Consider the following 12,152-nt stretch of genomic DNA (forward strand, 5'->3'; position numbering starts at 1 on the left):
GGGGAGCACAATCTTAAAATCAGTGCTAGACCATTTAGGAGTGAAACCGGGAAGCACTTTTTCACACAAATGGTACTAGCTCCCCCAAAAGACTGTGGATGCTGGAGGTCAATTAGAGCTTCCAAAATTGAGATCGATAGATTTTGTCAGGTAACGATATTAAGGGATATGGAGCAGAGATGGATAGAGTTGTGGTCACTCATGATCTAACTGAATGGCGGAACAGGCTGGAGGGGCTGAACGACCTACTCCTGTTCTTATGTTCCGCTCTGTCACTGCTAGGACAGCCATCAACCCTCTTGCTACCCCACCCCACAATGGAACTTTCTGCAATCCCCTCCTTCTTGCTTTCTCAATTGCTAATTTTACATCTGAGATTGATAGATTCTTGTTAACCAAAGGTATTAAAGAATATGGGGCTAAGGCGGATGTATGGAGTTAGGTCACAGATCAGCCATGATCTCATTGAATGGCGGAACAGGCTCGAGGGGCTAAATGGCCTACTCCTGTTCCTATATTCATTTGTTCTCCTTTCCAACCTTTAAGGGCCTCCTTCAAACTTCGACTGAGCTGTGAAACATCTTCCCAAATTCTCCTCTTACTCCTGCTTGGGTCCAAACCTGAACTGTGAAGTGACTTGTAATGTTTTGCTACATTAAAGGTGCAATATTCTTGTTCCTTGTTTTTAAAAGCACCGTTAAAGAACCACCTCAAGAGTGGTTCTTCAATATTGCCTGAGATGCGCAGTGCATGGGGAACCTGTGCTCTTCAGCCCTAGCAGGCTATTCCACCCCATGTTCAGCCGAGCCCAATCCTACCTTTGCCTCCTGTCCATACAGATACATATCCCAGGCATGGTCATTGGTTGGCGATCAAGAGTAGTAACAATGGATGATTTTACCTTCCCTGGCCCAAGGACATTAAAACTAATTGTAGCACCTCCAATCGCTACCTCGGTGAGTTCATCTAGTTCAGTACAGACCAGGAATCAAATCAAGGTGAGGAATTGGATAGCATTGTAAGTTACTCGCTGTCTTCTCCCCTCCCCCTCCCATCATCGTCAGGCACGTGTTGCAGGCACGCGACCAATTTCCCAGTCTAAGCTTCAAGATGTCCAGTTATAACTATATACTATCTGCCCAATACATTCACTCCCCAACAAAAGAATGGTGTTCTCCCAGCATCCATAGTGGAGGTGAAGGAGGTGCTCTCCCTACCATGACTCAGCTGCTTGAGGCATACAAACAACAACAACTGGCATTTATACAGCACCTTTAACATAGTAAAACATCTCAAGGGCTTCACAGGAGTGTTATCAAACAAAATTTGACACTGAGCCCCATAAAGAGATAATAGGACTGACGACCAAAGAGGTAAGTTTTAAGGAGCGTCTTAAAGGGGGAGAGAGAGATATAGAGAGGCGGAGAAGGAATTCCAGAGTTAAGGGCCTGGACCGCTGAAGACACAATCATCGAAGGTGGGGTGAAGGGACTCGGAGTTGCACAAGAGGCCAGAGTTGGAGGAACGCAGAGATCTCGGAGGGTTTTAGGGCTGGAGGAGGTTACAGAGATAGGGAGGGACGAGGCCGTGACGGGATTTGAATCCAGCAAGGTTGCAGGTCTGATCCCTTGTCTGTGCTGACTTTGTTGATCATAGCCAAGCCAGAAATGGGGTTTAGGAAGAGCAACATCAGTCTACAATCCCCTTCTTGATTGCTAACCAGTGACCTCTGCAGGAAGTTCGTGCGTATGAGTGATGGGCAAAGACTTGATTAGGCTCAATTGTGATGATCTCGGCAATTGAACAGCTGGCATATAAGGAATGGGTGAAATGCCAGAGGGCGCTGGGTGCCTGTAGTAACCCCACAAAGCATCAATGCTTCCAACAGAAGAGGAGGCAAACAAAGAAAAATGACGCAAAAGAACAGTAACAAATGTTGTTTTAGAGTAGATCATTTTGATAAAAGACTTCCACTACTGCTGGAATAGTTTCACTTCTAGGGTGATTTCTTACTCTCCAGAAGAAATACGTTGAGATTTGCCTGCACAGCCCCTACATCCAAACGATTAAGATCCTAAACTAGGAGGGAGGACAACTCCCACCAACTGTGGGAGAGTTAGCAAGGAAGAACTGGCCTGTTACGACCTCAGGACACCCCAAAGTGCTTTGTAGCCAATGAAGTACATTTTTTATTTTAAGTGTAGTTACTGTTGTAACATAGGACACATGGCTGCCAATTTGGTCCATAATGTGTTTCAGAGATGTTGGTTGAGGGATAAATATTGGCCAGGACACTTGGCAAACTCCCTGCTCTTCTTCAAATAGTACCAGGGGATCATCTACATCCACCTGAGAGGGCAGACATGGCCTCAATTTAATATCTCAAGAAAAGTCAGTACTTCCAGCAGTGCAACACTGGAGTATCAGCTTAGCCTTAAACCCACAAACCTCCTCACTCAAAAGCAAGCATGCTACCCACTGAGCCACAGCTGACACCCGCTGGCTCACTTGGTCCTGTATTCCTGGCAGCTTAGTGCAAAAGGAGAGCAGAGCTTCGGAAAATGTGATGGCGGGGAGCGCGGAGGAAGCCTGACTTTGACTATAAAATAAATCCTTTAACTATAGCAGAGAAACTGACATTAAAAAGCTTGACACACACATGCATTTGTTTTAAAACTGGATGTTTTATCCCCTGTAGTTACCCACATTATATTGTCAGTCTGGATCAATTTAGGTACCAATTGACTGGACTGTATTCAGTATAACCTCAGCGAAAAAAAACACAACATATTCATAGTCTCCTTGGAACCAAGAAAGAGGCAAAATGCTTTTCAAGGGAGTACGACCCCTTCCCCTTCCCCTTCCCCATCCTCCCATCAGCATAAATATTGGTCAGGGCGTTATGTGCTGTACACTCACAAGTCTACAAGGGTTTGAAGAGTACAATATATCCTGTGTGACGATAGAAACTTAATTAAATATTGACTATTAATGATTTTAATTTGTTCATATCCACCAGCCACATAAAAATCACTGAGAATGTGATGTGGGGCCCGTCCTTTCTGTAGGATCTGTTCTATTCGCACGCTCTCCTGGTTCCTTTGCTGATGATTTCCTTGTGATTTTGGATGCTGAGCATCATGTATTAAATACATAATAGTGACAGCCCGGTGAAGCAACAGCAAAGAGCTTTAGGTCATTTTTATTTGCACTGCATTGGGTACAACTGACATGGGTTGCAAAGGCTAGGAGAGAGAGAGAGAGAAAGAAGGAGGAAGAGGAGAACGAAAGGGTAGAGAGAGGGAGAGAAAATGGAAGATAGGAGTGAGAGTGAGGGGAAGAGATACCAAGAAAGAAAGAAGCAAAGAGAGAGAGAGAGAGAGAAAGAAAGAAAGTGAGGAATAAAACAACAACTTGCATTTATAAGGCGCTTTGAACGTAGCAAAACGTCCCAAGGCGCTTCACAGGAGTGCAATTAGACAACAAAATTGAAGGCAAGCCAAAGAAGGAGACATTAGGACAGGTGAGCAAAGATGTAGGTTTTAAGGAGTGTCCTCAAGGAGGAGAGAGAGCCGGAGATGATTAGGGAGCAAATTCCAGCACTTGGGGCCCAGATGGATGAAGCCAATGGTGCAGCAAAGGAAGATAAAACTGAAGGAAAGAGAGGGAAGGAAAGAAAGAGAAAATGAAAGAAAGAGAGTGAGGGTATGAAAGAGAAAATAAAAGAAAGAGAGTGAGGGTAAAGAGAAAATAAAAGAGAGGGAGGGAAAGAAAGAGAAAATGAAAGAAAGAGAAAAAGGGAAAGAAAGAGTAAAGGAAAGAGGGTGAAGGAACGAAAGAGAAAATTATAAAAAGAGAGGGAAAGAAAGCAAGGGAGAGAAAGAGAGTAAAAGACAGTGAGGGAAAGAAAAAGCGATTTACAGTAGTTGCTTATTATAGCTCACTCGGCTCTGTAGGTGCTGGAGATAATTTTCTTGCTGCACTGCTGGAACACTTTGCCAAAGAGCTGTGGGTGGAAATTTCAGATAATATTTTTTTAAAAAAGGAAATCCACAGGCTGAAGTGTCTGCTTGCGATAATTTTAGCGGAAGATTAGAAATGATTAAAAAGCATTATTTCAGCTCCCAGTGATTTGTACAACAGTAGCAAGATTTCAGTCAATATTTACAGCCAGAGGACACCTTCCAGTCCAGAGCACTGCTGGCAGGAGAGAGTTTGTGCAGATAATTAAAACAGTAAAGGGCCTGCGAGTGTTTCACGGTCGACTCCACAGCAAAACAACAGGAATTTTTACAGCAATGTACTCATCCTTAAAGGGGCCACGCACTAGATTTTAAAAAAAAATTCCGTGGTGGGAGGATGCAGTCATCGCAAAACTCATTGGGATCACCATCGTTTTTCATTAGAAGGATTTTTTTTTGAAAAAAAAAATTATAAATATTTTTCTGCTTGGGTCAGAAAGGCTGTTGCATGAAACAATGACTGTACTTCCATCTCTGAGGCATGGTTTCAAATCCAGACCAGACTGAGGGGATGAAAGTCTCTTTTGTCACTGCTGTTGTAAGACTCTTATGAGTTTTGAATTCTAGGGAAAGAATAATCGGGGATTGTATATCGGGCGGCAGATTCGCTACTGCCCACTTTGCACCTCCCACCATAGTTGAATTTCACTCCCCCCCCCACCTCCGGCTTTGAAAACCCAAGCTTGGTGTCACCCAAAAACCACAGTTTGATCTATCCCATCTACTCTCGTGTTTTTTGGAGGTGTCCTGTACTTTAGGTCTCAACCCTTGCATTTATATATCGCCTTTCACGACTTCAGGATGTCCCGATTCCCTTATCAGCCAATGAGGTACTTTTAAAGTGCGGTCACTGCTGTAATGTATGAAACACAGCAGGCAATTTGCACATAGCTTGCATTTATATAGCACCTTTAATGTAGTAAAACATCCCAAGGCACTGCACAGGAGCGATTATCAGAGACAATTTGACACCGAGCTACATAAGGGAATATTAGGACAGCTGACCAAAAGCTTGCTCCAAGAGGTAGGTTTTAAGGAGCATTTTAAAGGAGGAGGGAGAGGAAGAGAGGTGGAGAGGTTCAGGGAGAGAATTCCAGATCTTAGAGCCTAGGCAGCTGAAGGCACGGCTGCCAATGGTGGAACAATGGAAATGGGTGTTGCACAAGAGGCCAGAATTAGAGGAGTGTAGAGATCTCAGAGGGCTGGAGGAGGTTACAGAGATAGGGAGGAGGTCCGGCCATGGAGGGATTTGAAAACAAGGATGAGAATTTTAAAATCGAGGCGTTCGTGGATCGGGAGCCAATGTAGGTCAGCGAGCACGGGGGTGATGGGTGAACGGGACTTGGTGCGAGTTAGGATACGGGCAGCAGAGCTTTGGATGAGCTCAAATTTACAGAGGGTGCAATTTAAGAGCGACTTAAGAGCCCTAGGAAGCAAAAAGGAAATCCAGAGGTGCTTTTATATGGCTGAACATGAACTGGAGAAGTGGATGTGTGTACTTACCCACGGAGGACATTTCTGGCACTGTTGCATGATAAGGTTCATCTGGAAATTCTGGTGCATTGTCATTGATGTCCTGAACCTTGATGATGAACTCCGACGGGGGCTCCAAAGGGTTATCAGTCTCCCTGTCGATTGCCTGCGCGGTTAATGTGTACTCAGCCTTCTCCTCACGGTCAAGCCTCTTCATAGCATGAATGTCCCCTGTTTTGTCGTTGATCACGAAGATTGTACCAGCACCCTCTCCCGACAGGATGTACTTGATTTTTCTACTTGCTGGGTCAAGGTCTGTGTGCAGCTAGAAAGGGAACAGAGATTAAGTGTTAATAGATATTTATTTTCTCAGTGTAATGACTTTATTTCCTTCCTCCCTTCCCTACACTGTTTGCTACACTGAAGTGCTTGATTCTGCCCTGCATCGAAAGGCACTGTCAGTCCCACCCTGGTTAAGGCATTAAGGCAATGGCACATGTAACATTTTGAAAAAATTGATTCTCAGAATGTGGGCGTCGCTGGCAAGGCCGGCATTTTATTGCCCATCCCCAGTTGCCCTTGAGAAGGTGTTGATGGGTCTTCTTCATCAACTGACTGTCTCTGCAACTGGGTAACAGGCCAAGCCACTTCAGTGGACAAGAATAGTCAACGATGTGATGTGGGACTGGAGTTACCCTTAGATCCAGATAGGTCCCATTTCCTGTAAGATATATTAGCGAAACTGAAGGATTTTTACAGCAATCCAGCAGCTTTTATGATCAGTTTTTCCTGTTGGCAACACATAAATTAGCAGATTTATTGAATTTAGCTTTACAACTGGTTATGGTGAGATTTAGAACTCAGTACCTCTGGGTTGCTAGTCCCCTGTTGTGACCACTGGACTGCTCTACAGAGAATTAAAATCTAATTGTGATGCAAACTGTTTCTTTATAAGAGCAGTTGGAGGATGTGAGATAGCTTAAAACACAGCGCTGCCCATTACTGACTGAATAACTGGCAAGGCCGGCATTTATTGCCCATCCCTAGTTGCCCTTGAGAAGGTGGTAGTAAACCTTCTTCTTGAACCGCTGCAGTCCTTGTGGTAAAGGTGCTTCCACAATGCTGTTAGGTGGGGGGTGCTAGGATTTTGACCCAGTGACAATGAAGGAACGGCCGCCATATGTCCAAGTCGGGATAGTGTGTGATTCAGATAGCCCAGGGACCACCTGCAGTCTGTCTCTCCTTAACCTGCACTCCTTGACAGACTATCGGTGGGAATTTCCTCAAGGGTTTCTCTCCATCAGCCACCAGAACCCTGGATGCACGCGAAAATGGGCTGTCCACTGATCTTGCATGTAGCCCTCCAGTATCTCACTCCACCCAAGTAGCCATTACTGATTTGAGAATCAAGGCAATGTTGGGGGGGCTACTTGACCACGGAGAGCCTCACATTCCATGATCAATCTTGTCATCACCCTACAGCCATACTTTCATGTATCTGGTCAGCAAGCAAGAAGCAGAACCCTGGCTGATTTTTCTCCGCTACGGCCCAAGGGAGATTAGGTCAATTGCAAATTCTCAGCTGAGATTACAAATCAGGGATTCAACCTGGGATCTTCCTGGCTTGTGAAGCTGTGTACCACCATAGGAAGCAAACTTACCCACCCAGCCATCGTATATTATCTCTTTGCTTAGACTACTCATTTTCTTTAGTTCCGATTAGCTTGATTTAACGACTACACCATAACTGGATAATTTGCATACCCATCATATAGGCAGATGAGTCAATATTTGAGAGCATGATAACTTGTCAAGGATTAAGACTCTGTATTCGCTGCTCACAATGCGGTCTCCTCTCATTGGGGAGACCAAACGCAGATTGGGTGATCGCTTTGCTGAAGACTTCCGTCCAATCTGCAAGTGTGACCCTGACCTTCCAGTTGCTTGGCATTTTAATTCTCCATCCCACTCCCACTCTGACCTCTCTATCCTTGGCCGTCTACACTGTTCCAATGAAGCTCAACGGAGGTTCGGGGATCGACACCTCATCTTTCGATTAGGCACTTTACATCCTTCCAGCCTCAACACTGATTTCAACAACTTCAGATCATAACCACTGCTACCATTTTCTCCAACAGCAAGTGCTGATAATGCTTCTGCTGTTGCCATTTACAGCTCCTCTTGACCCAACTTTTGTTTCTTTACTTGTCCCATTACCACCCTCCTTGCACCAACATCCCTTTTGTTATTTAATCACTCCTGCCCGCCACCTATCACAGACCTTTCCTCCTCTTCCCTCCCCCCACTCCCTTTGCCTGGCTCTGTACTTGCTTAAAAATAATTAAATCATTACTTCTTCCAGTTCTGACGAAAGGCCAATGATCTGAAAAGTTAACTCTGTTTCTTTCTCCACAGGTGCTGCCTTACCTGCTTATTTCCAGCATTTTCTGTTCTTATTTTTATTTCAGATTTCCAGCATCCGCAGTATTTTGCTTTTGATTAAGATTCTGCTATTTACTTGTCTACAAGTCACGTAAGGTATACATCTCTTGGGCAAATGAGAGCAATGGAACACGAATCTGTGGACTGTGACCTCCTGATTTCATAATCATAGAATCAGCACAGAGACAATTCGACCAGCCCTTTGAAAGAGCTATCCAATTAGTCCCACTCCCCTGCTCTGTCCCGATAGCCCTGTAAATTTTTCCTTTTCAAGTATTTATCCAATTCCCTTTTGAAAGTTACTATTGAATCTGCTTCCACCGCCCTTTCAAGCAGTGCATTCCAGATCATAACAACTCACCGCATAAAAAAAATTTCTCCTAATCTCCCCACTGGTTCTTTTGGCAATTATTTTAAATCTGTGTCCTCTGGTTACTGACCCTCCTGCCAGTGGAAACAGTGTCTCCTTATTTACTCTATCAAAACCCTTCATGATTTTGAACACCTCTATTAATTCTCCCCTTAAACTTCTCTGCTCTAAGGAGAACAGTCCCAGATTATCCAGTCTGTCTATATAACTGAAGGCCCTCATTCCTGGTATCATTCTGCTAATTCTCCACTGCACCCTCTCCAAGGTCTTTTTTTTTCATTCATTCATGGGGTGTGGGTGTCGCTGACAAGGCCAGCCTTTATTGCCCATCCCTAATTTACCTTGAGAAGGTGGTGGTGAGCCGCCTTCTTGAACCGCTGCAGTCCGTGGGGTGAAGGTTCTCCCACAGTGCTGTTAGGTAGGGAGTTCCAGGATTTTGACCCAGCAACAATGAAGGAAAGGCAATATATTTCCAAGTCAGGATGGTGTGTGACTTGGAGGGGAATGTGCAGGTGGTGTTGTTCCCATGCGCCTGCTGCCCTTGACGTCCTTTCTAAAGTGTGATGTGCAAAATTGGACACAATACTCTAGCTGAGGTCTAACCAGTGATTTATAAAGGTTCAGCATTACTTCCTTGCTTTTATACTCTCTGCCTCTATTTATAAAGATAAGGATCCCGTACGCTTTATAACAGCCTCATCAACTTGTCCTGCTACCTTTAAAGATTTGTGTATGTGAACTCCCAGATATTTCTGTTCTTGCATCCCCTTTAAAATTGTGCCATTTAATTTGTATTGCCTCCCCTCATCCTTCCCTCCAAAATGCATCACTCCTGTTCAATTAGTGGACCTGGAAGCAACTGGGCAAATGCTCACTACATAGATGGAACATTCTTGTTATATAGTAGAGTATAGTAATAGTACTACCATGTTATACCGGCCATCAAGAAAAGAGAAGAGGTGACCTAATAGAGGTCTTTAAAATTCTGAAGGGGTTTGATAGGGTAGACATAGAGAAAACATTTTTGCTTGTGGGAAAATCCAAAACTAGGAGTCATAAATATAAGACAGTCACTAATAAATCCAATAAGGAATTCAGGAGAAACTTCTTTACCCAAAGAGTGGTTAGAATGTGGAACTCGCTACCACAAGGTTGAGGCGAATAGCATAGATACATTTAAGGGGAAGCTATATAAACACATGAAGGAGAAAGGAATAGAAGGATATATTGATAGGGTTAGATGAAGTAGGGAGGGAGGAGGCTCGTGTGGAGCAAAAACACCGGCATAGACCAGTGCTGTAATTTCTATGTAAAAACTACAGGGGTCTTTTACTTGCTTTGTGTATACAGGTACAGCTTTGGGTCTTAATAGCATTCTCTCACTTGCTCTTACTGAACAAGGAGAGATAGAACAATGCCAGTTTAGGGGGAAATGTGCCTAAATCTCAGGCAGGGCATCTGTTTAACATCTCATCTGAAAGACGGCATCTTGACAGTGCAGCACTCCCTCAGTACTGCACTGGGAGTGTCAGCCTAAGATTTTGTGATCAAGTCTCTGGAGTGGGACTTTGAACCCACAACCATCTAACTCAAAGGTGAGAGTTCTACCAACTGAGCCAGTGAGCTACAAGAGGCAACAGTTTTGAAGTGTGACAGTGTTGTAAGGAGAGATTATTTTTGCTCGACTGCATTCAGCAACAGTCTCAAGAACGTCCAAGTTAAATAGAGCTGGGCTCATATCAATCCAGAGCTGCTCCTTACTTCACATTGATGATTCACCTCAATTTAGTCTCAGAACGACATGTTCTATTGTATCACTGTGACATTTCCAGTCAGTCTGTCCTTCATTTAGGAGTGAGATTGCCAACACATTATTGCCAATTGTGCCAATTTTGAGAGCCTAGTTCTCATGTGGCTATAGGCAGGCTGGGAATTGCACTGAGATGCTTGAAGCCTCGTCCATTCAAGGCTCTAAATTGCTATCAGAGACAGTAGACTTGTTTTTAAATCAATTTTCTTTCCTCCTACCCTGATGTTTCATCCATGCCTTTTGTTACTTCTAGACTTGAATATTCCAATGCTCTCCGGGCTGGCCTCCCGCCTTGCATCCTCTGTAACCTTGAGCTCATTCAAAATCCTGCTGCCCGTATCCTAACTTGCACCAAGTCCCGTTCACCCATCACCCCTGTGCTTGCTGACCTACATTGGCTCCCAATCCGGCAACACCTCGATTTTCAAATTCTCATCCTTGCTTTCAAATCCTTCCATGGCCTCGCCCCTCCCTATCTCTGTAACCTCCTCTGTGCATTCAGCTGCCTAGGCCCTAAGCTCTGGAATTCCCACCCTAAACCTCTCTGCCTCTCTTCCTCTCTCTCCTCCATTAAGATGCTCCTTGAAACCTATCACTTTCACCAAGCTTTTGGTTGCATAAAATCATAGAATCATAGAAAGGTTACAGCACGGATGGAGGCCATTCGGCCCGTTGAGTTCGTGACGGCTCTATGCAAGACCAGTCCAGCTAGTCCTACTTCCCCACCCTATCCCCGTAGCCCTGCAATTTTTTTCCTTTCAAGTACTTATCCAGTTCCCTTTTGAATGCCATGATTGAATCTGCCTCCACCATCCCCTCGGGCAGTGCATTCCAGATCCTATCCACTTGCTGTGCAAAAAAGTTTTTCCTCATGTCGTCTTTGGTTCTTATACCAATTACCTTAAATCTATGTCCTCTGGTTCTTGACCCATCTGCCAATGGGAACAGTTTCTCTCTATCTATTCTGTCTAGACCCTTCATGATTTTAAATACCTCTATCAAATCTCCTCTCAATCTTCTCTGTTCCAAGGAGAACAAACCCAGCTTCTCCCGTCTATCCGCATCATCCTGGAATCGTTCTAGTAAATCTTTTCTGTACCCTCTCCAAGGCATTCATATCTTTCCCAAATGATAACAATTTCCTTCTTGATGACAAGCCTATTATGTGGCACTTTATCAAACGCCTTTTGAAAGTCCATATACATCAACCGCATTGCCCTCATCTACCCTCTCTGTTACCTCATCAAAAAACTCTATATCAAGTTAGTTAAACACGATTTGCCTTTAACAAATCCATGCTGGCTTTCCCTAATCAATCCACACTTGTCCAAGTGATTGCTAATTCTGTCCCGAATTATCATTTCTAAAAGTTTCCACACCACCAAGGTTAAACTGACTGGCCTATAGTTGCTGGGTTTATCCTTACACCCTTTTTTGAACAAGGGTGTAACATTTGCAATTCTCCAGTCCTCTGGCACAACCCCTGTATCTAAGGATGTTTGAAAGATTATGGCCAGTACCTCCGCAATTTCCACCCTTACCTCCTAATATCTCTTGATGTGGCTCGGTGTCAAATTTAGTTTGATAATTGTCCCTGTGAAGCACCTTGGGATGTTTTACTACATTAAATGCGAGTTGTTGTTGTTGTTGTTGTTGTTGTTGATGCTGATGATTCAGTGCATTCAGATGTACATTTGTCTACTGAGCAAGCACATGATTGATAGGAGGCCTTTATTCTATCCATGTGTGTTGGGTTTGAACCCAGATACCAGAAGTGAGTGGACTATAATATCCAGTACTCCCAAGAATCTGAGTTTTTTTTACAATTCATTCATGGGATGTGGGCATCACTGGCAAGGCCGACATCTATTGCCCTTCCCTAGTTGCCCTGAGAAGGTGACAGTGGGCCTTCTTCTTGATGGTGAAGGTGCTTCAACAATGCAGATCCTTCTCTTCATTGCACCTGGGAATTGCTCAATTCTTCGAAATAGTGCCATGGGAGCTTTTACATCCTCCCGAGAGGGCAGACGGGCCC

At 44.2% G+C, this 12,152-nt stretch overlaps 1 protein-coding gene across 1 annotated transcript in view; it reads right to left on the reverse strand.

The window, feature by feature from the left end:
* The window catches only part of LOC137333810 (cadherin-8-like), a 156,993-nt gene that overhangs the window by 100,068 nt on the left and 44,773 nt on the right, over positions 1-12,152 (reverse strand). The window contains exon 3 of the mRNA XM_067998162.1: positions 5,526-5,820. Coding sequence (XP_067854263.1) covers positions 5,526-5,820 — 295 coding nt within the window. The remainder of the gene's footprint in view (positions 1-5,525; positions 5,821-12,152) is intronic.

The sequence above is a fragment of the Heptranchias perlo genome, chromosome 16 (assembly GCF_035084215.1).
Source record: "Heptranchias perlo isolate sHepPer1 chromosome 16, sHepPer1.hap1, whole genome shotgun sequence".
Classification (NCBI taxonomy): domain Eukaryota; kingdom Metazoa; phylum Chordata; class Chondrichthyes; order Hexanchiformes; family Hexanchidae; genus Heptranchias; species Heptranchias perlo.